Source organism: Sturnus vulgaris, chromosome 6 (genome assembly GCF_052056855.1).
Source record: "Sturnus vulgaris isolate bStuVul1 chromosome 6, bStuVul1.hap1, whole genome shotgun sequence".
Taxonomy (NCBI): domain Eukaryota; kingdom Metazoa; phylum Chordata; class Aves; order Passeriformes; family Sturnidae; genus Sturnus; species Sturnus vulgaris.
The window spans coordinates 21,447,478-21,471,939 of NC_142248.1; the positions used below are offsets into that span (position 1 = coordinate 21,447,478).

The 24,462-nt window shown below is 34.6% G+C and overlaps 1 protein-coding gene across 5 annotated transcripts in view; it reads right to left on the reverse strand.

Annotated features, from left to right (window-relative positions):
• The window catches only part of STRN3 (striatin 3), a 60,755-nt gene that overhangs the window by 14,188 nt on the left and 22,105 nt on the right, over window positions 1-24,462 (reverse strand). Inside the window, exons 3-10 of one of the 5 annotated variants that reach the window (XM_088167232.1) lie at window positions 21,352-21,425; window positions 20,583-20,661; window positions 20,123-20,302; window positions 19,551-19,683; window positions 17,820-17,961; window positions 12,533-12,643; window positions 6,228-6,368; window positions 1,147-1,280 (exon numbers count right to left, since the gene is read on the reverse strand). In XM_088167232.1, the coding sequence (XP_088023358.1) occupies window positions 1,147-1,280; window positions 6,228-6,368; window positions 12,533-12,643; window positions 17,820-17,961; window positions 19,551-19,683; window positions 20,123-20,302; window positions 20,583-20,661; window positions 21,352-21,425 (994 nt within the window). Of the gene's footprint in view, window positions 1-1,146; window positions 1,281-6,227; window positions 6,369-12,532; window positions 12,644-17,819; window positions 17,962-19,550; window positions 19,684-20,122; window positions 20,303-20,582; window positions 20,665-21,351; window positions 21,426-24,462 lie in introns of all 5 variants that reach the window. The other 4 variants (XM_014891330.2, XM_014891346.2, XM_088167233.1 and 1 more) reach the window with 4 other exon arrangements.

Genomic DNA, 24,462 nt, shown 5'->3' on the forward strand with positions numbered 1-24,462 from the left:
TGAAATAACCTCTTTCCCACTCACCTCCCAAACCAAGCTGAAATTAAAGAGCCTCTAGTAAAGGGTTTCAGAGAGAATATTTTGAAAATTCAACTACATTGGAAAAGTAAGATCAACTTCATCTACAGGAAGATTAACACCTTCCAATCTTCAACAAATGTGTGTTTCTACTGCAGATTTATTTATTTATAAGCTCAGATAGCACTTCATATTTGTGTATTTATCAGCTACTCTCTGCTTTAAGTTTCCCAAGAGCAAAGGTAAACCTCTATTCCACATCACTTTTTACACCACAAAAATTGTTTTGTCAGGTTTGTCACAAGAAGCACAGATTCTCATGTAAGAGTTTTATCAGTTGGTATCAATTACAGTCATTGTAATGCCTTCTGGGTTTAGTTCTGGTTTGCCTCTAAATATCCCTCCATCTCAGAATAAGCAAAATAGCTACACACTGTTTTATAAAGAATTCGTAGTTCACAAGACAGCAATACACTACAAAGTTGCAATCTGCAGTCAAGCCAATACAAGACATTTTAAATACAATACTGCATGCAAAAACTTACCTGAACACTTCCCTAATCAGCCATCCAATGTTACTAGACAACGAAAAATTCATTTAACACTATTGGCAGAAGCTTAATGAATATGGTCAAAGGAATGTCAGAACACTGGATCGTAATAAAAATACCCCCTAAAAGCTTACATCTGAAATATACTACTATATTTACTATATAGTAAACAGTAACAGTCTATGCTGTTAACACTACTTACTCATCAAAAGGATAGCAAATAAATAAGTTAATATCAGTATTTGTGTTTCATGCCATGTCTACTCAACACTCCATTTCAATGTATAGCTGTCATCTTGGTCATGTTAAGACATTAATATGCATTTTATGTCATAACACATTCCCCCTCAGTGACAAAATCTGAATTAAATTATTAATGTAGAAAAATCCCAAGTCATCTCACTAAGTTCTGGTTACCCAGATTACTTAGCTTATTCACAAAGCACTCTTTCCTTCCAAGTAACAGCTTTACTAAAGAAGTGCATCAGTAATGTTAAGGGTTGAGGAGAGGAGGAGAGGGGACCCAACTATTATTGGTTAAAGTGTATAAAGAATTTTAAAATAAAATTGCACTTACATCATAACTATAGTCTGCATCATTTGTTACTGTCAAGTCTGCAAGGTCTCCAAGGCCCAGTACACTTAACAACACATCATCAGAACCCATAATAAATGACTTGCCTCCTCCAGGTGGAAACGTTATTGGCTCAGCTACAAAGAACAAAACAGTTTCTTTAAGTCTCAATAGAGTAATTCAAACTGATGAAAAGCTGCATTATTCATCACTTAACAGCAAAGCAGAGCTTAAAACTGAGCTTGTATGTACTACATACAGCCCCAACCAAAAAAAACCAAAACAAGAGCATGAGGACACACACACATGTGCAAACACACACACATTATATATACACAATTCTTGTACCATGCTTTATCATTTGATATCAACTTACTTTACAAAAGTTTTGATATTGACAAGTGACTTGACTGACATTACTTTACACTGCAGTATCAAATGTGTATCCCAGGTCTCCAAATTCTCAGCTGAGTTTTTATTCATTACACCATGCTTCCTGCTTTCTGTCCACTTGCAAATAAGTCTTTGTGTTTTATACTAGTCAAATAATTCGGCTTGTATACTGATGTATTTTTTAATCACTCAAGCAAAAGACTCCTGCAAAACATCTCTTCCACTTTTTCAGACAACTGAGAAAATGAAAACACCTATTATTTATTCATTTCCTCTCTTAGTTTCTTGGCACGATTTTGGATTCTAATTTTAAAGTACACTCAACTGATATATATGCTGCCTAGCTATGCCTTCCCCAAATTAAAATTTAACATTTCTGTTAATTATCATTTAGAATGAATAAAAGTTATATATAGCCAGTCACTATGAATTCACATCTGAATTACAAAGTTTAGAATATTCATCCATATTTTTTACCCTCTTCAACAATTCTGTAAATCTCCCTCAACCCACAAATATCAATTCACCAGTAAGGAATAGGAATGAAGGCTTAAACATTGTGATGCTTCAGCACATACTAGAAGCTACTTTTATTTCTCCGTTTTCTTCTCCACTTTAAAATAGCAACACTTGTTAAGTAGAGTACATAAAATTAAGGTATGTGTGAACTTTAGCTAAGTATAAGCACCAGCAAAATATGTTAAATGATATTTTACATCTTGCAAAATTAAACTTGACTGACTTTTGAATTTCACTGATCTGGCAGACAGAGTTATGGCCTCACTTTAATGCCACTCCTTATTTTTAATCCTCCTAGAAAACCCTTCAGTCTCAGAGAAAATAGTTTCCAGATTCCTGGGGTTTTTGTCTTCTAAAAGTAGTTCCAAACAAGAGGACTAATAATTAACACATTCCTGTTTAGAACACACATCCCCATCAATCCCTGTGGCCCCTATGTGAATGGTAACCTAGCTCCAATGCACTCCTGCTGAAGGAAAGTGACTGACACCACCAATAAAGTTGTAGATGTCTGGCACCACTGCTAGGGCCAGGCAAAGAGGAGCCAGTCCAGCTAGATCAAAATACATCACCTCTCAAGGATAGAACAGGTTCTGATGCTTCAGAACTACTGTACTATTAAGAAATGTAACCTCATTAGCACAGTTAACACAACACTTGTGAGGATCTAAGAACATAATTTATGTAAGAATACAGACTGCTGTTCCTACAATTGCATAAAAAGAGCAAACAATATTCTAACTATGCACAATCATCTCCTGTCTTGTCCATACAGAGGTTTGACTGATAAGAATGCTGCATTACATTAACAACCCAAAATGGCTTATCATGCCCTTACATGAATTAAGCTTTTAATTTCCATTAGTAATTTATTAAAACTCTACATCTGACAGTCCACTAAAAACCACTTGTATTTCAAAAAAGACATATTCCTACAAAACACCTATTTACTTTCCTGTTACTCCTATTTGATCTTTAGGACAGGCCCAGAAGGTTTAAGTAAGCCCCGTAACTTGTCATACTAATTCTTTGTGAAATTAGTATCACCTGACCTTAAAGGATCAGCTTTCCTATGCTTTATAATAAAAATTAAGAACCACCACATCAAGAACCAATACTAAAAATCCATCAAGTTTTGTTTGCATGAGTGACTGTCTCTTTATTTAAAGCTTCAAAATTAATACTACTCAAAATTCAGAAGCCTATTTCTCAATACTAAAGTTGCCCATATGTATGTACGGTGTGTTCTATAATTTATTTCTGAATTTTATATTTTAAAGTGAAGCATATTTCAGAAGTTTAAAAAACGGTTGCAAACTGCTTTTGTAAAAACAAAAAGGCAGAATAGTAACACAATGAAAAATGACTGATGTTACAGCTACTAAAAATAAAGACCCACATCTTCACATACCAAAACAATGCATCAATAGATATATGCAAATGATAGTTAAATAACTTTTCAATGCTTTTATCTAGGAAAAAAAAAATCCAAATATTTTTCTAACACACAGTACAGTATTATTCTTATAGCATAATAGAAATGCTTAACTGAGTTTACAATCAATAAATATAAAGTAAAAATGTGATAGTTCAAGTTCCTTTGTAGGTGAAACTAGGTGAAATAAATATCTAAATATAAAACTGTGTAATTAAATACTTGTTTAGTCAATCTGAACCAGTGCTTCTTACCTTCAAGTTCTTGACATCATACATATTTAAGTCAAAGTCAAGCAGTAATACGTGTACAAACTGAAACTGCTTTAATCTCTGATCAGATATGTATGTTCATATAGGGTGTTGCTGTGTTCCATACAATAGGGACATCTTGACCTTGTTTCCCACAAAGTTAATATGTGGTCACCAAAAGCAGCTGTTCATACTCAATTAGTTGTTACTGCTCTTTTTCTGTCAATCTGTAGATTGACACCTCTGCAATCTATAGACATTAAAAGTGAAAAACAACCTGTGAAGAAAGTAATTCTCTCTTCACTGGAAAATCACGTTGATACCATTTCTGAAAGTAACAGAGTATGTTGAAATGCAAACTCCAATTTCTCATGGCCAAAATGATCAAGTATGATTATGGCATAACATTGTATTTACCCAGGCAGTTCGGAGTGAGAAAAAAAACAAAACCCAACCCAAAAACCAAACTCTCACACCTTTAGAGGTATGAAAGAGATATTCCAAGCCAGTTAAAGTCAGTTCCTCCCTGAACCTCCTCCAAGAAAAAATTATCAACCACTACCACACTCAGAACTGTAATATTTCAAAGTGTAGCATAAAACTTCCATACAGTCTCAAGAACCTTATGGTTGGATAAAATTCATCAGCATAGGCTAGTGTATTCCAGGAAGAAAGCCTAAAGTTATCTGCAAAATCGGAGCTTTTAGAACAAAGCTGAACAAATAACTGAGTAAAATCTCTATTTGTACTGCAGGGTGCAAAACCTGTATTTTATGATAATGAAGTATTTGGCCTTGTAACACACCTAGAAGGAATTCAAATACAACACTGCCTGTTTGTTTGCAGCTTTGCACCATACGGTACAGACAAAAACTCAAAAAGCCACATAGCATTGAGGATAGAAATAGCAGAATTTACACTCTAATATTCAAGCTTTAAAATTATGCAGAAACCACAATGAACAGGTAAGATGACAGAGATCTCAATATTATTACTCTTAATAAATAAAGAGCAAACTACACCAACAAATTAAAAACATATGGACACATTAAACAGCATGAAAATGTAAACATGAAAGCAGTTTATTTGAATAGTGTGAACAGTCTTTACTTGAAGGTTAGCAGAGTGTTTGTGCTACAAGAACTAGGCAATAAAAGTCAGTCCCTATCAAATTCAAATCTAGCATCTATTTCTTCAAAAATATTGTTTTGTCTGGTATTATTTATATGTAAGGCCTCTACCTGAGATAACATCCAAGTCCGTAACAAGGTCTGTGTCTGTGCTCCTTTGCACACCATGTACGGCCAAAGAAAAACAGCCTAAGACAGACCTAGAAAATTGTAACTGGAGGGTCACATGGCTTTAATACCTTAACACACCTAAAAGGCAGTCTAAAGCCTAGTGTAAACACTAAACCTAAAAACAACCTCTTTATATGCCTACAAGTTTTAGCAAGTCGATTTTCACCTGTAGATTTTTCAATTGCACTCCACAAGTAAATTTGATATTGCTTCATCTTGAAGATGGAAATAAAAACAAAGATGAAAGGGAAGGCAGTAAAAAAGAAGACTACTGTAAAATGACAGTTTGGGAGAACAATGAAAAAACTTCCTTGATATGTGGTTTGGGGTTTTTTTCTGCTTGCCTGGTGACAGGCATTTGTGAGGCCAAGGGTGAAAAAGAACAAATTCCTGGCATGAGTAGTAATGCAAATTCCATTTCTGCTATAGCTGATACCATGCCATGGCTTATGGGTGAAAGATCATCCTAAAAGAGCCAAATCTGAATACATCTGACTATTTTCAATGAATATGTTCTAAGTAGAGGACGATTTACATAATGGTATTCTAATTTCAAGCTAATACAGGAAAATCATTTCTTTAAAACAAAAAACTTAAAAGCAAAGTACAAGATTTTTGACCTCATATGTAATAGCTTGCCACTAATTTTCATTGCCAAAGATAATCCTGAAACTTAAATAAATACTTTGTAAAGAAATAAATAGTGTCTTTGTAAACTTGTGTATTTAGACCAAGGGAATTTTCTAAAAGAGAACACGAAATTTGAGGAAAGGAGACTATTTAGTGCCATAACTTAAATCACCTCTTTTAATTTTAAAATCCAAACTGTGCATCAAATGTTAATACTCACCTTTTTTCCCCTCAATAAATAACAACCTATTTGTGAAAGGTTTTGCTAATGGGGGGGGGGGGGTGTCTCCCAACACGGATTTGAGAGAGAGTAGTGTCAGAACACACTGCTGTACATGAATTTATTTAAAAAAACTTATGAAATAATGGTGAGTTATGATAAGCCACAGAAACTCAAGCCATATTCTCATAAAACCATTTGGGGAGAATTGCAAGTAAAATAATGATATGGCAATCTGCAACTGCATTAAGCTTTACAGAGGGGATAATAAATTACAGCGTGTTCTTTCTAAAAGAAATCTCCTGAAATATAGTAAGTAGCTGAATTGTTTGTACCTTCCTCTGCTCTTGCACCTTCATGATCAGTCATTCTAGAAGAGGGTGACCTAGATTGATTAATGATTCCTGAAGGGATGTGGGGTATCTCATCATCGCCCAGATCAGCTATCATGTCGTGAAGTTTTGTCCTGTTGACTCCTGTAAATTAATGTCAGCAGCAAAAATTCATTTGATTGCTACCGCTTGATTTGACTGAAGTCTAAAATTCCATTAAATAAGAATAATTACTGATGGGACCTCCTTAAAATAAATAGTGCTTTGCTTTTGTTTAGTAATATTTTGGAAATCAAAAGCAGGAGTTAATACATCAAATCTGAAAACTACATGCAAACAATTTTAATTCCCTAAATCAAAGAATAAGTCCTTTGTGTTCTGCAGACCTATTCTACAATTTCCTGTAGGAAAGAGAAAAAAAATCATCTTACAGCCCTACTGCAAAGTCAAGCCAAATACTAAAAGAACATTCACTATTAAACAAAAAAACGTATGTATTAAACATTTTCTAATAATATTACACAACTTTAACTATACTAAACAATTTAACATTAAAAAACAGAGTGCAAATTAAAAATAAGCTTTAAAATGAGAACAAAAGTACAGACAACTTATAATGGGGGTGCAACAAACAATTAACTTTCCCTGCTTTGAATGGTATTTAAATTGTATGAAGTGTTTGTTAACACAGGAGCAAGAATGCTTCCACCACTGTATGAAACTGCAGATGCATATTATATTACAATCATTATAAAAGTAAGCTGCTAGAAACTAAGCATTCTGAATTAAACGTATATTTAATTAATATGTAGACATTAGCAAACAAAACCAGTGTAATTTAAAATATCTTTAAATTACTAAATCCATTCCTGCTTTCACCTTTATAGCTTCCACATCAAAAAGTCAAGCTTCAATCATAAAGTGTATTTCAGTGAGAGAATTTCTTTGAAGAAAACAATCCATAATGATGAAAGACATAACCAAATTTTAACCAATAGAACAGCCCTTCCTGGGACTGCAAGCAGAGATATTGTAGACCATTTAGTAAAGGAAGCATTGGTGAACAACTTCTCATACTGAGGTGACGTCTCAAATTTATTAAAGAAGAAATTGAAACTAAACCAAAGCCTTTATTGTCAAAAAAGTAGAACATAAATCTTATGTTTACAGATGACTTATCAAAAACAGAAATGTTCATTGAAACAGTTAAACACTAAAATATTCTCTTTCAAAAAATATCTGACCATTTCAGATATTACTGGTTTAAATCAATGCGTTCAAATTAAGTGTCCATGAATAACAGAATTCTCTAAAGATAACAGAAATCCTTGCAGAGAGGGATGACAATAAAAAATAATTCTTTAAGAAGAATTATAACAAGCATATCTCACATACCCCTATTAGGATGCTATATAACTATTCTCATTAATATTTGCAAAACATTCTCATTTTGCCATGAAATAAAACTGCCTATATTTATGCTTTTCCTGCTTTTGGTATTTTTTTCTTTCCTTTATGGAACACTTAGCATTCTAGTTAAATATTAAAATATACAATTGCTACCCAGAAGCAATTTGAGAATAAAACTGGCTTCCAAAAGTTCTCATACAACAGATCACTTGATCAGTTTAGTTTCACTCTCCTGTAGAAGTATGTCTAGAAACCTGTGATCCCAGCTAATGAAGTGAATGTAAAATAATAACAAGAAAGCTCTTTTGAACCAATGTTCTTTTTTTCTAACAGGCATTATACTGAAATGATTTAATTTCTAAAGTACAGTCCTTAATATTGCAGCCAACAGGTGAGATTACACATAAGAAAAGTCACTCTTAAAATGGCCAGATCTCTACACCATACACACTACAAAGCTTGTCTTTGTCTTTATTCTAGTTGGCCATCAGCCAGGCACCTGTGACCAGCAGTAGATATATTCTTGAAGATATTATAGAGCAATCAAGAAAATGACTGGATAAAAGTCATGACTGGGACCCAAGATGGTTTATTTTAACAAACCTTTTGCTTTCCAGAAGAAAATACCATTTGTCTTCTCCATGCTGATATGCATGAACTGTTCAATACATTGATGCAAAATGCCAAAAATGTCTCATAAACTCTTACTCTACCTGAACTGAAAGCATCTTCTCAAGGGGCTTTCACACCAAACATATGAGCATGAGAAGTTTGTCTTGAGGCATATTCAAAAGAAACTAAAAGTAGCCCCTCTGCTCTGCTACCTGTATGCAGCCACTCATTTAGTGTTTTTCAATATGTCTGGGCACTTCTTGTCCTTCAGGCATAACCTCAGAACAATCCTCAATCATCACACAATACAAAGAGAAGTTTACAGAGGAGCAGCTGCTGTTCCGAACAACTTCTGTGCATTTCATGCTGAAAAATGTGCAAATATTCAAGACTGTACCACCACTACAGAAGACTGCACAAGTTCCTTCTTTCAAGTAAGTGCAAGTGTTCTTTCATAAGTAACTGTTCAAGTATTGTAAATGTTACAAGGAGATTTTAAAGAAAAGAATGTGTCATCTCTGCATAACCAACTATGTTCAAGGCATAAAATGGGATGACCATTTTGCCCTCAAAAAAAGCCAAGGACAAAAAGAATTCATAGACCTGGTTTGAACAGAAGCAAAAGTTCAAGTACCATCTCAGTGTACTGTCCTTCAGAGACCAAAAGTGAAAAAAATAACTGAATATTTAGTGATGCAAAGTTTTAGTCTGACAAGCCTTAAGCAGAATTCTGTTAGGTCCAAGATGTATTAGCCCAAGTGTGAATAGAACACAGAGATTCTTATACATCAAGAACAGGTGATGGTAATGAAGATGGTAAAATTCAGATCTGTTTTCACTCCTATCAACTATTATACTATTTCCAGAAATCAAGGGTAGGAAAGTGAATGGGATGGATACTGTTTTGTAAGTACAGAACAATTAAACTGAAGGAAAAGAACAGGAAAGTGAAAAAAGCACAAAAAGCTAAGGAAAAGCACTAAAAGTTTCTTCATTTCAATAGTGATATAGACATGTATATACAAGATGTGAAAACTTTCAAATGGAGAACACGTTATGCTGACCTGATAGAATGAAATGAGTACACAACACCTCCACTATTATACCCTGCAGAGGTGACAGGCTATACCTGAAAAACAGTCATCCCCTGACTTACCTGCCAAAATTGATCTTATCAAAATTGGGCAAGAAATAGGCATTAAGTTCAGCATATTACTGAAAAGAAAAGCCTGTTTTTGTAGAAATCAAACCTAACTCCTTATCTATATATCACAGTAAGTCCAGGATAGGTGTAGATTGTTTCTTTGCTTCTGGGGTTTTTCAACACAAGAACTCTTTAATAAACAGATTTTGCATTATTTTACAGCTGTGTGGGGTGGTGGATATTTATTATTGTTTTGGTGGGGTATTTTTAAAGATCCTTTCATAAAGAGGTAGTATTTCCACCTAACATGGTGACTACCTGGACAGACACCCTCTTTCTCCCCAGCAAACAAGAGTATCACTTAATGAAAACATCTGTGCTAATAGAGTACCTTAATTAAGGAGTTCCACCCAAAAGAAAACATAGGGATACAGACTAGGGGAGTATCAATATAGAATCAGATCTACTTCTGTTCACTTATTTATGTGTATATGTGTAATGAAAGTTTCCCGACCAGGGGCCAGGGCTGTGGCTGCCTGGGTATGTTACAGTGTAAATATAGATTATGGCAGTTGCCAGATGCATATCCAACAAAAGAACCCATCAGAATGGGTGTCCTATTATGCTGTCTTCAAAGTATTGCAAGAGATGACATTTAATGCACATTTGTTTGATGTTTATGATGATATATACTACCATAGAGATAAGTTTTGATGGTACTCAAAACAAATTCTCATAGAAGTCAAAAATCTGCAGAGGTATGCATACAGAATGAAGTTCCCAAATGATCAGACATGAGCAGCAGGAATAAAAAAGCCCTTCAACATTATTTTCAGTTTCAGAATGTTAAAAAGCTGAGAAAAAAAAATACTCTACAAAATTGTATACAAATAAATTTGCCTAACCTTGAATGAAACTTTTACTCTGTGTGTGAAGTTCTCTCATCCAATTAGTTTCTGATTAAAAATTAGCCTCTAAATTACTGAGCTATCATTAATGTGATGAGCAAAGAATCTCACAAACCACCTTGTAAGACTATATGTGTTTGGGGTTTCCCAAGGGAGAATTCAAACTTAAAACGCTGAATAATGACTTATGTCACTTCTCAGCACTGTCACACATAGTTGTCCCCTAAATACTGTCTTCTGTGGATCAAAGATTTCAAAATTCCTCTGGATTAAGAAAACTTTGTTACGTTGCAGTCACTATGGTTCAAAATGTCTAAAATGTAAATAATTTAGTAAAAAACATTTCAAATTAAAGAAGTCCATTATGGTATTAAAAATAAATTTCTAATCCTACCAAATATTTCATGTGAATTTGATGTCAACTGCTGATTTACATGCTAGATGCTGATACACATTAGCATGCAGATAACTACTCTAGGCTCTCATTAAAGCAAAGACTAGGTGAAAATCCTTGCTTTGTCAAGGCTTTTATGTTTGTGTGTGTACAAGTCATGCAAAAATGCTGAAAAAACAACCAACATGCACTAACTGACCAGTAATTGTTAGGTGTTACAAAGCAATTCAAATTTTAATAATTACAGAATTAATCAGGAAGTGTTGTATTTTAATTATCATGTAATTTAGTGCATATCCATCCAATTTTTCAAACTGAGGAAAATTTTTTTTTACTAGTTATCTCCAGAAATTGCTTAAAAATACTTCCAAAACAAAAGCATAGCAATCATGGTAGCTTCTCCAAAGTGACATGGATGCCATCCAGAGGGACCTGGACAAGCTCCAGGAGCAGCTCCATGGGAATCTCATGGGGTTTAACACAGCCAAGTGCTGGGGCTGCACCTGGGTCAGAGCAACCCCAGGTATCAGCCCAGGCTGGGGATGGACAGATGAGAGCAGCCCTGCCCAGAAGGACCTGGGGCTGCTGCTGGAGGAGAGGCTGGACATGACCCAGCCATGGGCACTCCCAGCCCAGAGAGCCAAGGGTGTCCTGGGCTGCATCCAAAGCAGCATGGGCAGCAGGGCCAGGGAGGGGATTCTGCCCCTCTGCTCTGCTCTGTCAGACCCCACCTGCAGGGCTGCACCAGCTCTGGGGTGCCAGCACAGCAAGGACAGCGACCTGCTGGAGAGACTCCAGAAGTATGGAAAAGATTTAAACTAAAAGGGTAGGGTTGGATTGGATATTAGGAAGAAATTCTTTACTGTAAGAGTGGTGAAGCACTGGAACAGAAGTCCAGAGAAGTTGTGGTTGTGGGTGCTCCATCCCTGAAGTGTTCAAGGACAGGTTGGATGGGGCTCTGAGCAACCTGGTCTGGTGGTTGCCCCCATCCATGGCAGGTGGGTTGGAACTAGATGATCTTTAATGTTCCTTCCAAGCCAAACCATTCTATGATGGCAGATTTAATACCACTTTATGCACTTTGCATAGTTGCTAACATGGTTTCCAAAAGCATTTTTATCAGGTAGTTCAACCAGAAGTTTGGTTTAAACTACATATTTAAAATAGGTCAACTGATCAGAAAACTCAGAGAGTAAAGGGATATCGAATAAAATGTTGGTAAATGCACAGGAAAGTGAAGGGCACTATAAATATTATTTCCTAAATAAAGCCACCCAAAAGTTCAAGTTTACATTACTGCCATTTCCTAGTTCTCTAAGCCTGGAGCTGTAAAAATAATTACAAGCCCATAAATAGCAGTTACAGACTGAGTCAAGTTCATATTAAAAAAAAAACCAAACCAAAACCAAACAAAAATAAATTTTAAAACCCAGCCTACCACTCTAAGAAAAAGCCCAACAGGCACTTGTCCCACAACAGTATCACAGTATACTTTAAGAAGCAGATGAAGCTTAAATCTTTCAGTAAACTTCTCAGAGTAGGAATGTCCTCAAAATGCAAGTTGTTCATTATTTTTACACTAACATTCCTATGCATTTAGTTCTCTTCACCTCTAACTTTGAATTTTTGTCTTTTCAACATTTGTCATTTATGGAATGGCTGTCAAAGGTTTTGACATATCCACATTCAGCAGACAGAAAGTTAAAGTTGGTTGCCCCCATTACAGAAAATGATGCTTAATGAAAAAAAAACAAAAACAAACAGAACTCATGAGAAAAAATGTCTTCTATATAGATAGGCAAAAAAGTGTTGCATTACAAGATTCAGAATCTGCACTTACTCTTTACCCCTTTCTTCCCCTTTCGTTCCTTCTTGTACTGTTCCTTCAGTTTACTTATTAGTCCCTGGTCTACATCCCAAACCTCAGCAGTTGGGGACAGGTCATCTTTGTCTACATGCAGCATATTATTAAAAGAAAAAAAATCAGCAATTGGCAATGCAAGCTGTTGGTGATTTACTGTCATAGCTGTATAAGAGCATTAATAAAAGTTATTATTAAATCTTTATTTTAAAGGTGCAGTCTCAGTTTTAAATTTAAAAAAGAACAAGTTTCATTTCTTACAGTTTTGCAAGGCACTGTATATTATCAGTTACATATTTGAAAATTGTATGTTAATTTGTTACCAAGGAGCAAACAAATTAAGCTTCGTAAGCAACAGTTTATGTTAGATACTTCAAAATACACAAAAATTCATTGGTGTTCAGAAACAATTACTGCATCTTTAGAAAGACAGTGTTAAGAAATTATTCAGCCAGTGTTGAATAAGCAAATATAAGCATTCATGCTATATCTCTCATGAAAATGCAAGCTGAGTAAATCAGTGCCAGTTTATTCATGAAGACCACCATGCATCCTTTCGCATTCATTCTACATGCACAAGAAGGAAATCTTGGTCCTACATATAACCAGAGAAACAAGTCTTTAAATACAGTTTTTCACATAAAGATGAATAAAAGTAATTTGCACAGGTGGACATCCCTCTGCATTTCAGAAAATAAATCATATTTAGCAGAAATACAACATTCAACAGTAGTTTCAGAAGACATGTCTTTTCCTGTTAGACAAATAGTTAATTATTCTTTATGAAAAGTCAGGTCTCCACTTTTCTAAACTATCCATCTCAATAATTTCTGGAAACTTAGAATTAGTAAAAAGATAAACCTGTTTCTAAGACAAGGCAAACACAACATTTGCAGAAGTACTTTTGCTAGTAGACAACCAGGCAGCAACCAAACTTGGTTTGTGTGCCAGTTCAGCTTTATACTCACAAATTCTTTAGGCACAGAATCACAAGACTTAGTTCCTCAATTCCCAGCTTCCAATCATACTTACAATATGATTGTACGCATTTTTGAAGTTATAACCATTATAATCATGAAAGCACACAAGAGCAGTCATACACAGCAGAAACAAAGTAACATGCATTTAGAATAAAAACAATAGGAGTCATTCCTAGTACATGTTTCATGACAAAAACATGACAACGAATGAGCAGACAGATACCCTAGGACACTGATGCATCTACTATCACTCAGTGACAATCTTGATCAAAGACGTGGAACACAGAGATGGCAAGGGTGGTGAAACATGAAATGGGAGCATAATGGCAGCATCCCCTGAGCTGTTCACAAAGAACTCTGGCAATGAGCAGGGAACAATAACATCCTACACCAAACTACAGCTACATATAACCAAACTGCAAACACAAAGACCTCAATCTTTCTAATCTTTCTTACTGGGCCTAAGCATTGACAGAGAGGAATAGTGATTACCCAGGAAACACAAGAAGCACAGAAAGAAAAGTCAGAGAACATGCCAAATCAAAGAGAAAAATATCAAAACCGCTAAAATTCAATTAAAAGAAAATTCCATTAAAAACTAATAAAAATTAATTAATAAAATTCCAAAGCACCATTAATAAAATGAAAGTAATCAGCTAGGTTGAAGCATTGCAGGGAAGGATTAGAGAATTAAACTGAACCAGATGATCACATGTAACATCAATGTAATGCTATTCTAAAAAATGTCATTTCCGTACCTTTTAAAAGGTACAGGACAAATTAAACCAAGACAGTGCAGGTAATGGCAACATTGAAGCAACATGTTCAGTCTGTGTTCTGAAAAATGTCTGTAAAAATGTCGGAAAGTGTCTGTAGAGTGCAAAACAAATAGGGCATTAAATATCTAGACAAAGAATTTAAAGGAACTGGGCTCATTCAGTCAACAGAAAACAGGAAAAGCACGAGCCTGCAAACATAAATATTCAAAACCAATACTGTTGGCTGCAAGAATGTAGGCTGTAAATAGAAAACTAGATAAAATACAAACTCAGATTATCTAGGTAGACTGTGAAATGAATTTCAAACAAGATTTTTAGAAAACCCAGCAGTGTTCCTCTCCAGCATGCCTAGATACATTAGGCTACTTCAGAACGGAGCCATGTAACTGGAAGACCTCTGCAATTGCCTGCAACAGTGACAACCTCTGCACTCAAGTGATACAGGACAGCACAGAGGACCCAGGATGTCCACTCACCAGTATAACTGAGTGGAGAAAGGCTGGCTCTAAATATTTCTCTATTTTAAAAGTGTTTTGGAAATGACCTAAAAGACCGAATTTCAGTCACACTCTGCCAACCACAATTCTGGCCACAGTCAGCCATTCTCTGACTCATGGTCCATCTGTAAAGAGAACTTTTGTGTTTCATGGGGAAGTGAAATCCAGTGATGAACACAGGAAACCATAAGCAGAATAAAGAGACTACATAATATGCAGCACAATATGTAACAATATGCATACACTGCTGTTTGCTTAAGTAAACTGAAGTTATATATGCGTTTTTTTCTTGATACTAAATCACCACAAGAAATTTATATATTTTTAATCTAAAACTGTACATTCTTCTTTAGTATGTCACATCACTTTGACTCTTCATTTAATGCTGCTTGAGCTTGCTCATCTTCCACTATGATGAAGATAAGCTGTTCCTAAGTAAAACATATTGCATGACAGGACAGTTTAAATCACAATGTTTGGAACTAATTTAACACTCAAAATATGCTAACCAAGGCACTTAAATTAAAAAGAATGTGTTCATTAAAAGCATTAAAAGCACATAGAAGAAAAGAAAAGCAATCCAAACTTCACAACCCTCAGTGACAAGTTTGAAGAAATCTTCAACAGCAAAAATGTAACTATCAAATTTGGTGCTCAAATATTTTAGGAGTAAGACTGGACAATATATTTAGAGCCTAAACATCAGATGCCTTCCAGATATTAAATAAAAGCATTATAACTAATTAGAAATGTAAATATTTACTTTTATTTTCCAGAATGCTTAAATGTTTGCAAAAGTAAGAAGTGATAGCATGAGGCTAATGACAGGAAAACTAAAACAGGAAAAAAAAAACCTATGAAAACAGAACAGAGCAACTACTACATTATGAAGAAAAATTTGAATTTTAACTGAAATATTTAAGTTCATTATTGATGAAATAGTTTAGGAAGTAATAGTACATATTCATTTAAATTAAGTTTTTCCTCAAAATAAATAACTAACTGGATGGACCTGGATATATGAAGTAACAAGTTTCATAGAGTTCAAAATAACATGACAGGCTAAAATAAATTGGTTTAGGCAGTGTATTGTTTTATTTTAGAACACATTTAAGTGGAACAGTATTAAAAATGTTATTTGTGATAGTTAACAAAAGTCTTGTCGTATTTACACTCATCTTTAAAAAGTAACACCCCCAAGATCTGATGGACTGTATCTTTTAAATGTCCATTTAAGGAAAGAACATCTGTACTAAAATCAGTGACATACTGTGAAAAAAATATTGCTACTACAGTTATAGGCATGTCTTTGTCATGATTTAAATAGTAAGTTACAAAATATACAAAAAACTTATGAAAATTGTCTTCATATGGCAAAACTTCCCACTTTCTTGTCTCAGATATGAGTTTTTTGGTAGCAATGGGATTACTGCAGTTAAATCAGATGTCACAAGTGAGTACAAACTCCTAAACTCACTTTGCTATGGGTTCATTTAAACTGTAATAAAAAAACATTCAAACAGCTCTATGAAAAGTGTGGAGGGTCAACTCGATTTTTAAAACAGACCTTAAAATTGGGTAACTACTTGAGAAAATGCCAGACATAGAACACACTGGAAAGTAATCTTTGAAAACATTGACTCGGAATTTCAATGGACAAGCTAGTTCAACACAGTAGGTTTCAGCAGTCTGCCATAGATAAATCTTTGACTGCATGAATTACAGCATCAAACTATCTTTCCTTTAATATACAATAGTAAGACTGATGCTAGAACCACAACTTTCTACATCACTATATTTGAAGGGGTGTTGCAAGCAAAGTCAAAAACTGTTGCTTCAGCTTCTGTGAGATATCTTACACCAAGAGATTTGCCTGTGTGCGCCTAAATGAAAAGATCATCAAGAAACTGTTCAAATAACATCAACTTCAAAAGGGAACAACAGCAAGCAAATAAAATGCTACTAAAAATAGACAGTTATTACCAAAACTAACAGCTTGTTCAGCTTCATCTTCCAACTAGGAATAAGACCGAGTTTTAAAAATAAAAGTGACTAATCCTTTGTTATTAGTTTCTTCTAGGGAAGAATGCTTTTTAATCCTTGGTACCGTCAAAATCAAGACTGGATTATTTTCCTGGAAGATGTGCCATTATTTTATTTTTTGTAAATCTTTGCATCTTCTTTGCTCACTAGGTTGTTTATTGAAGTATGACTTCACTAATGGTCACAGTGACAAAATGCTCAAACAACATGATCCAATTTTGGGGCTTACAATTTAAGACTTAGAGTATGTACCTACAAAATTGCTTGTATCCCAGTTCAGAAAATAAAATAGTCAATTTACCATTTAGAGGCAGATATTGATTACTTGGGTCACTACTCTTTTTCCTATACTAATTTTCTCCTTTGAATGCCCTCTTTTGAAACATGGTAGACTGCAGAAGTTACTGACTTAACATATTTTTTCCACATCAAATTACTAATAAAAAGTTAGGCTATTAGAAATGGTTTGGGGTTTTTTTAAATTTTACTAATACAAGCCATATTAGCAACAACATCTAAAAATCTCAGCCAGAAAAATGAAAGAACTAATTGTCCATTTTTCAAGTACACCGAAGCAATTAATTTAACTTAGGTACAAAATGTTTGAAGGTCCTGGAAAGAAACAAACAGGAAAAAAAAAGAAAACTGCACTTGAAAGCAAATTTAATGCAGGTATAAAAACATTCAGAATCCCAGCCTTTCTTATCTAAGAAAGAAAATAGTCTCCTTAGTTTTGCAATCAAAAACAAAATCTGAAACAAATGTAACAACAATTGTACTTGCAGCACCTACAACAATATATATACATATATATGAAAGTTTCACCATACAATATATGATTTTCTAAGCATCAACATTTGATCACATTCATCCACTCATCCACACCATTTTAGTAGGTTACAAAACTCTTAGGAACTATCATGAACAAGTATTCCCTTATTTTTAAATGCTTTTATTAGTGTCTTACCCCACTCTGTTCCATCTCCTGAACTTCGAGCTTCTCCAGCTCCCTCACCATCTTCAGCTGTCACTAAAAAGTCAAATTCTTTCAAAGCTTCTTCAGTATCGGGGTCATCTGTAAGGTCAGCAGCTAAACCTTCATTACCAATCTGCAAGAAGATAAATATTTTCCTGCGTTTGAATCATAAATAGATTTTCTAGTCAAAATTAGCAGATACATAGGCTATTCTCACTGGGTAATTTGTTGCAGGAAAAAACATTTTTCAATTTAAAATGCAAAAAATGAAACTTAGATCTCAGTTGGCTTATCAAAACAAAAAAGAGACCAGCACAGCCTAGTGAACAATAGGAAATAAAAAGAACACTGACACTAGCTTTAGGAACAAAAATCTCATACACCCCAGTCTCCAGTTTTATTATTTAACATATAACAATTAGAAAACTGTTGATTTTCTTGTCCTGTCAAGAGCTCGGCAGAGAAAGCTTATGAACTATGCTTTCTACGGGTCCAGATGCCTTTCTTTTTGCTTGCCATTTCTATTTCAGTGTTAAGCATAAGCTTGGAATATACTGCATTTTAAGAAAATTGTCTTTTTACTATTTCTAACTATATCTTCACCTTAAACAAACAAACCCTATACTAAGGCATCAATGAAAAGTTTTATTTCATTCTTCAGGTGAAGAAATTTTCCATGTGAGGTTGTTTGCACAGTGCTCTTACTTTTGCAGACACAATTTTTATAAAGGTAACAAAAAATGATCCTTTTGATCTCTATAAAAAAAAAACCAAGCCTTGTCAAAAGTCAAAAAGTGAGTGTACGATCTTCATATATGCTCAGATTTACTTGATAATCTTTTTATCAGACATTTTATAGAAAAATGGGATTCAACTCAATGCTTGACTAGTCTCTTTACCAGAAGTCCAAGGTACAGTGAAAACCCCTTCCTGACAAATCAGTTTGAGAGATTTAAGAATTGCATCAAGCCAAGCTCATACTGCCCACTATTTAAGAAAATCCAGTGCAAGAGGGTCATCATGCTATAGAATACTGTTCTCAGCAAAAAGTAACAAAACTGTTTGTACAATATTCATAAATCACTATCGCTAAATAAAGAAACCACAATGATGGGGATTCATTACCAGAGAAAGAATTCAAATGGGACAGGTAAACACCATCTATCCTACCTACAAAGTTGCCCACAGAACGGAAAACTAGACACAAACAGAACACAACCAGTAGAACCTTAAACAAAAGGTTATTTGAGACAAGTCTGTGCTAGGTTCTTAATATATTTAGTAAAAAAATGCCTACAAGGAAGAATTATACATGTATTTGATACGGAAACATTTTTTTTCCACATTACGTAACCTCATTTCCTCTAAGGAATCGCTTCTACCTTGTTCAAAATTCAGAATGGATGCACATTGTATTGTGCTAAATTTGCCTCATAAAGGGTTTTAAAGTATGCAGAGAAGATGAAATGGCCAATTCATCAATTAATTCATACTTGCAAACAGCTTCGTTAGTTGTTTTGAAGTTTGCAATGTAATGTATTAAGTAAATCACCAAATTTATTAGTAATGTATCTGCATATAATCCATTCAGATAACAAAAGTGCAACAAGCACTTTGACATTACATATTTATGTCATCTCCAGAGAAAAAATTCCTTTTTTAAAAGGAATAATTTTTAAAGGGAATTTCAGATGTATTAAAAAAAATTAAAATCTCTTTTACTTTGTGTTTCTTATTTATCCGATGCTTTTCTTTTCCTTCTGCAATATCTTCTATCATGTCATTCTCCTCTTCTTCATCGCTATCATCCGCGTTTTCTAAGAAATTGAATGTTTCAAGAACATCACCAGAATTCCTATATAAATAAAAACATTAAGAAAATCCATTTTACTTGCTGAAGAGATTTAGAAGATTAACCAGATTAAACAAAACAAGAAATCACTGAACGAAGAAGTTTCTACATCTGCTTAAGTCCTTATTACAAAAGTACTACTGAACAGTAGTGCTTAAAATAACAACTTTCCTTTAAATAACTCCAAAGTGATTATATTACATAATTCAATATCAACACATAGTTTTCCTATATATCATGTTAGTATGACATACATGTATGTATGTAATAGGTGTATATGTATTTATATATAATCAATTTCAGTTAAGTTTATAATCATTTGTGGTCAGCTACACTCACAGGTGTTTACAGACTCTCCAGCCAAAAGTTCAATGTGAACTGCCCAGTACATATCAATGACTAAGCAAAACAAACTTTATGCATTTCTTATCTCTTCACTTACCTTTTGATTTCCTGTCCCTTTTGTTTTGACGAAGGAGATTCACCCCCATTCAGGATCTGTTCTAAGTTCTTTGTCTCTACTGAACCATTTGGTTCTGAATTGGAGAGCCCAAGCAAAGACCTTACCCGCTGGGAGCGTACATCCAATATTGTATCGGTATAACCTACTTCCTGAAGATACCTAGGTAAGTTAAGAGAAAAAAGAAAGAGGAAAGGAAATTTGATTAAAAGGAAACAGTATTCACTGTTAAAAATAAATGCCACTCTTGTAACATTTAAGGAAAAATAAGCCTTGCTATCCATTTCACATGGAAAACCTTATTCCGTACTGCTTGAAGCCCAGGACTCTGAGGTCCTGAAGAACAAATCACTATTTGCCCACCTCAGTTACTCTGTTTCACAGAGCTCTTCAAACTGCAAGGAAAAGCATGATTACACCAATATCCAACAATGCTACTTACTGTCGCAGTAACTGTCTGCCTTGCTTCCAGGTCAATTGGCTATTCTGAGGTACTGCAGGAACCTCTGTATCTTTGGTATCTTCTGAAAGACACGATGTCATAGTTAACATCTAACTTATACTGCTTTTAGACACAAACAAAAATTCCCATCAAGTCAGAAATATACATCATGATCTCTAGTTTCAACTGGGTAAAAATGTACCCAAAATATGGTACTTGTTAAACAGAAGGGAGGGAAAAAAGAGAGGGGGTGGCATATATATCTGCAGACCATAATTTTAAGGCACACTATGCAAATACAGGCCCAAAGACTTCCCAAAGGCCAACATTTCAAAAGATGTCAAATGCAATTCTACTTATTAAAGATGCTAGCATTATTAGGAGAATAATGATTATAATGATTTTAATATATTTTAATATTATTATTATAATTATTAGGAGAATAATAATTTCTTCCATCTGCAATACTTTGAAGAGCAAAACTGGTATTATCAACTTGATATTTACAACTCCAAAATCAGATGCACTCCAGAAAAGCAGTAAGGATGTATTTTTTTCTTCCTTGGGGTCTTTTCTTTGATTTAAGATAAAAACATTTAGAGCTCAAAAAAAAAAAAAAAGTAAATTAATTTTGATTTTCATATTTAAAAATATTTACCCCATGCTCCAACTTTCCTAGATATATTCCTTATAACAGAACTAAGAGGGAGGTGCAAAGAAGAAAGCTGCAATAAATTAAACAGACAAAAATTTACTGTAAAGAAGTTACCTGATTCAAAAGTTGGCATTTTCAAGTCACCTTGGTTTAATTCTGTGCCATATTTTAATTTATGATATTTTGCCCTGAAAAAGTATGCAGAAATTGTTATCAAATTAGTAGGCAAGACTTTGATCACCTCAAAACATTCTACTGTTCCCATTTAAAGCAACCATACCAACATAGTACAATGCATCCAGCTAGAACTGTTGTGATAATTCCTGCATCATGCAATTATTTCTAGTCTTTCAAGAACACAGTTTTGAGATAGTATTTTGACATTTATTCACAATTATCAAGTAACTTACAGACAAGAGTTTAGTGTGTTCTCCAACAACATGGAGTTTTTCCTGTATATCAGCTAATAAGAGAATCTTTCAAAAATCAGTAGGTTCAAGAACTTACCAGAAATAATTTTGCCAGTTGTACCACTGTCATAGGTAGCCAATCACACTACAACGAATGAACCTCTTATCTGGGGCTCCTGCCTATCTGTCACTTTCGATTTCAACTTCAATTTGTCTTCTGCTCTGTGTTAGCTTATGACATATATCCCTCTGAAGAACCATGTTAGAGTGGCTGTTTCTCTCATCACCTGTATTCTCTGCCGGATTTTTGTCTCCTTGTTGACTGGAGGTTTAGCTTCCAATTTCTACTTAGTTCACCCATGCAAATGAACCTCAGTCCTTCCCATCTTCTGATCTCAGATTCTCTAACTCTGATCTCTCCTTCTCCATCTGATATGCTAAGGTCTGAACAGCAGGCCTCTAGGTCTGAGTTGATTTACAAGATGAATCTTGAGTATGGTGAGATCAATACCATCAAGGTTCTTTAGTTAAAAATAGATTATGAAAATATTTATATGTTATTCTTAATGCCAAACCAGCTGTTGTAGAGACATCTGTATAACCTTGTGTAAGATATATTAAGAGATTCTCCCAACTAATGACCCTAAAGGCTTGTTAGTAGGAGAAATCCTCTCAATCTATATCCCTAGAGACTTGTTAGTGGAATATTTTAGGCAAAAAGCCTCTCAGCCATGGCTGGGCTCTGGCCCTGGCCAGTTGGGAAGCATGTCATCAGAACCAGATGTTTTCTGCACAAAAGGACATCAAGTCATTTGGACTTGCTGATTTGGGCCTGCAAAAGCTGGACCCCTTTCTGGGCAAAACTGAGATCTCACCTATGAGCAGACACACACTGCATAAGATTTTCCCAATTTCCCGGAAGGCTTCTCCAGGTCCTCACTGCAAAAGGATAGCAACTCTGGATGATGGTGAAGTATTTAGGCAACTGGTGATGTATCTATCACTATTCTATAGTGATAATCACTATTTTCTCTCTCATATAGTAATGATTAGATGTACTATCTTGCTTATTTTTGCTTGTTGCTGAAGTCGAATGAGTAATATGCTTACTGTTTTATCAAATGCATCCTCTTACATCTGTGTTGCCTCCAACATTAATAGTAAAACGAGACTATTCTTTCCACTGCTGTCTGTGCTCATTCCACCGCCCTCATCAATCAGCAAAACACCATTACTTTCTAAAATACTGATCTTGGTGACACTATTTCCATGAAAGTATGCATGAGGCTTCAAAACCTATCAAAATGTCTTCAGCTCCCTTCACAACCAGGAATCTCATCTGAACTACCTATGTCTATATCCTGGAATTCTCAAACTTTATCACTGATCTTTCACCGTTTGACTTCTACCTCACAGACCCTTTGCAAAAATACTCAAAATCTCAAGGTAAAGAGCTCTAGGTGTTCTGCAGTAGAGCCAAAGTGAAGAATCTCCATAAAAACATTAGCAGCCGTATTTTAAAGAACCCTGTAAGCAATACAGTTGTCTATCACTCTAAATGAAACATTTGACCAAAGATTTAAGAATAACTGAACAGCACTTAGCTCCCATCAATTATAAACGCTATTCTTGAATATGAAACTTCTCAAGTAAAGACACATAATGGAACACATGTTAGACAAAAATCAAGGATTTCCAAAAAAACTTCTCCAATGCCTGAGCCACTATTGAAAGTGTTTTCAAACTGAAAGTACAGGAACATCTCAAGTGGTGCCTTATATATTTGATGGGAAGAATTTTCTTCTAGATTACACAAATTTCTGCTAAAATTGCAATTTGGAAGTCTCATTAACAAACTGACAGTAGATGGCACTATTGACCCTTTTAAGTAAGATAAAATCCCTCATTTCATTGCAACCACATAGTAACTGAAAAATTGTAAGGCTCCAGAAGAGTTTTTGTGACCTGAATCCGTCTGCCAAATAAACAGAAGCATGTTTTTTAACTATTTATGAATATGTTTATAGCTCATCCCTGCACTAGTTAGACTGTCTACCTCAGGTCCTCTCTTTAAACTGAGACACAAAACTTTGTGCCACATTGCAACAGGGCAATGTTCCACCTAGCTTTCCAAATATGAGAAGTACAGTGAGAGACTGGAGAAAATTATTATTGGATCAAGACAATTGAAGTCTGTCTGGTTAACTCAAAGTAGGATGGGTTAGAGTTTGCTAAGTCAGTGCCTTGTGGAATGCTTTCTTTTGATTGAATGTTTGGTTTAAAATTTGCCCTTATTTCTAAATTTTGCCAGTAAAAATTTGTTATTTAATCTCCTGAGAACTTGGTCATGTTTTCCCATGCACCCACCTCAGGATATAAAAAAAGCCTACACCCCTTTAAAAAACTTGTCAAGCTAGTCTGGGACTTTACGAATACATAATATGATTTATAAGCCCTACAAAATACTGTCCATTTGGGCAGTAAAAAAACCCAAGCAACCCTAAACAACCAAAATGAAAATAATTCAAGTTAAATAAAGTTCACAAAATATTTTTTGCTCAATTCATAAGTGAAGCAAATAAAGCACTATAATTGAAAAGCCAACCTAAATTTGTTTAATTTAGAGCTGTGACATCCTATTTAGGAGCAATTGTTCCATTTCGGAGTTAAAATTTCAAAACATTAATTAAAATTTTACTTTAGTTGTTCATTAGCACAGATAATAATGTATCTGATTTGGATTATACCACTGACTAGCCACTATAAATAAGACAAAATACTGCTGCATGCTGTGAAAACTTCCATTTCACAGTAA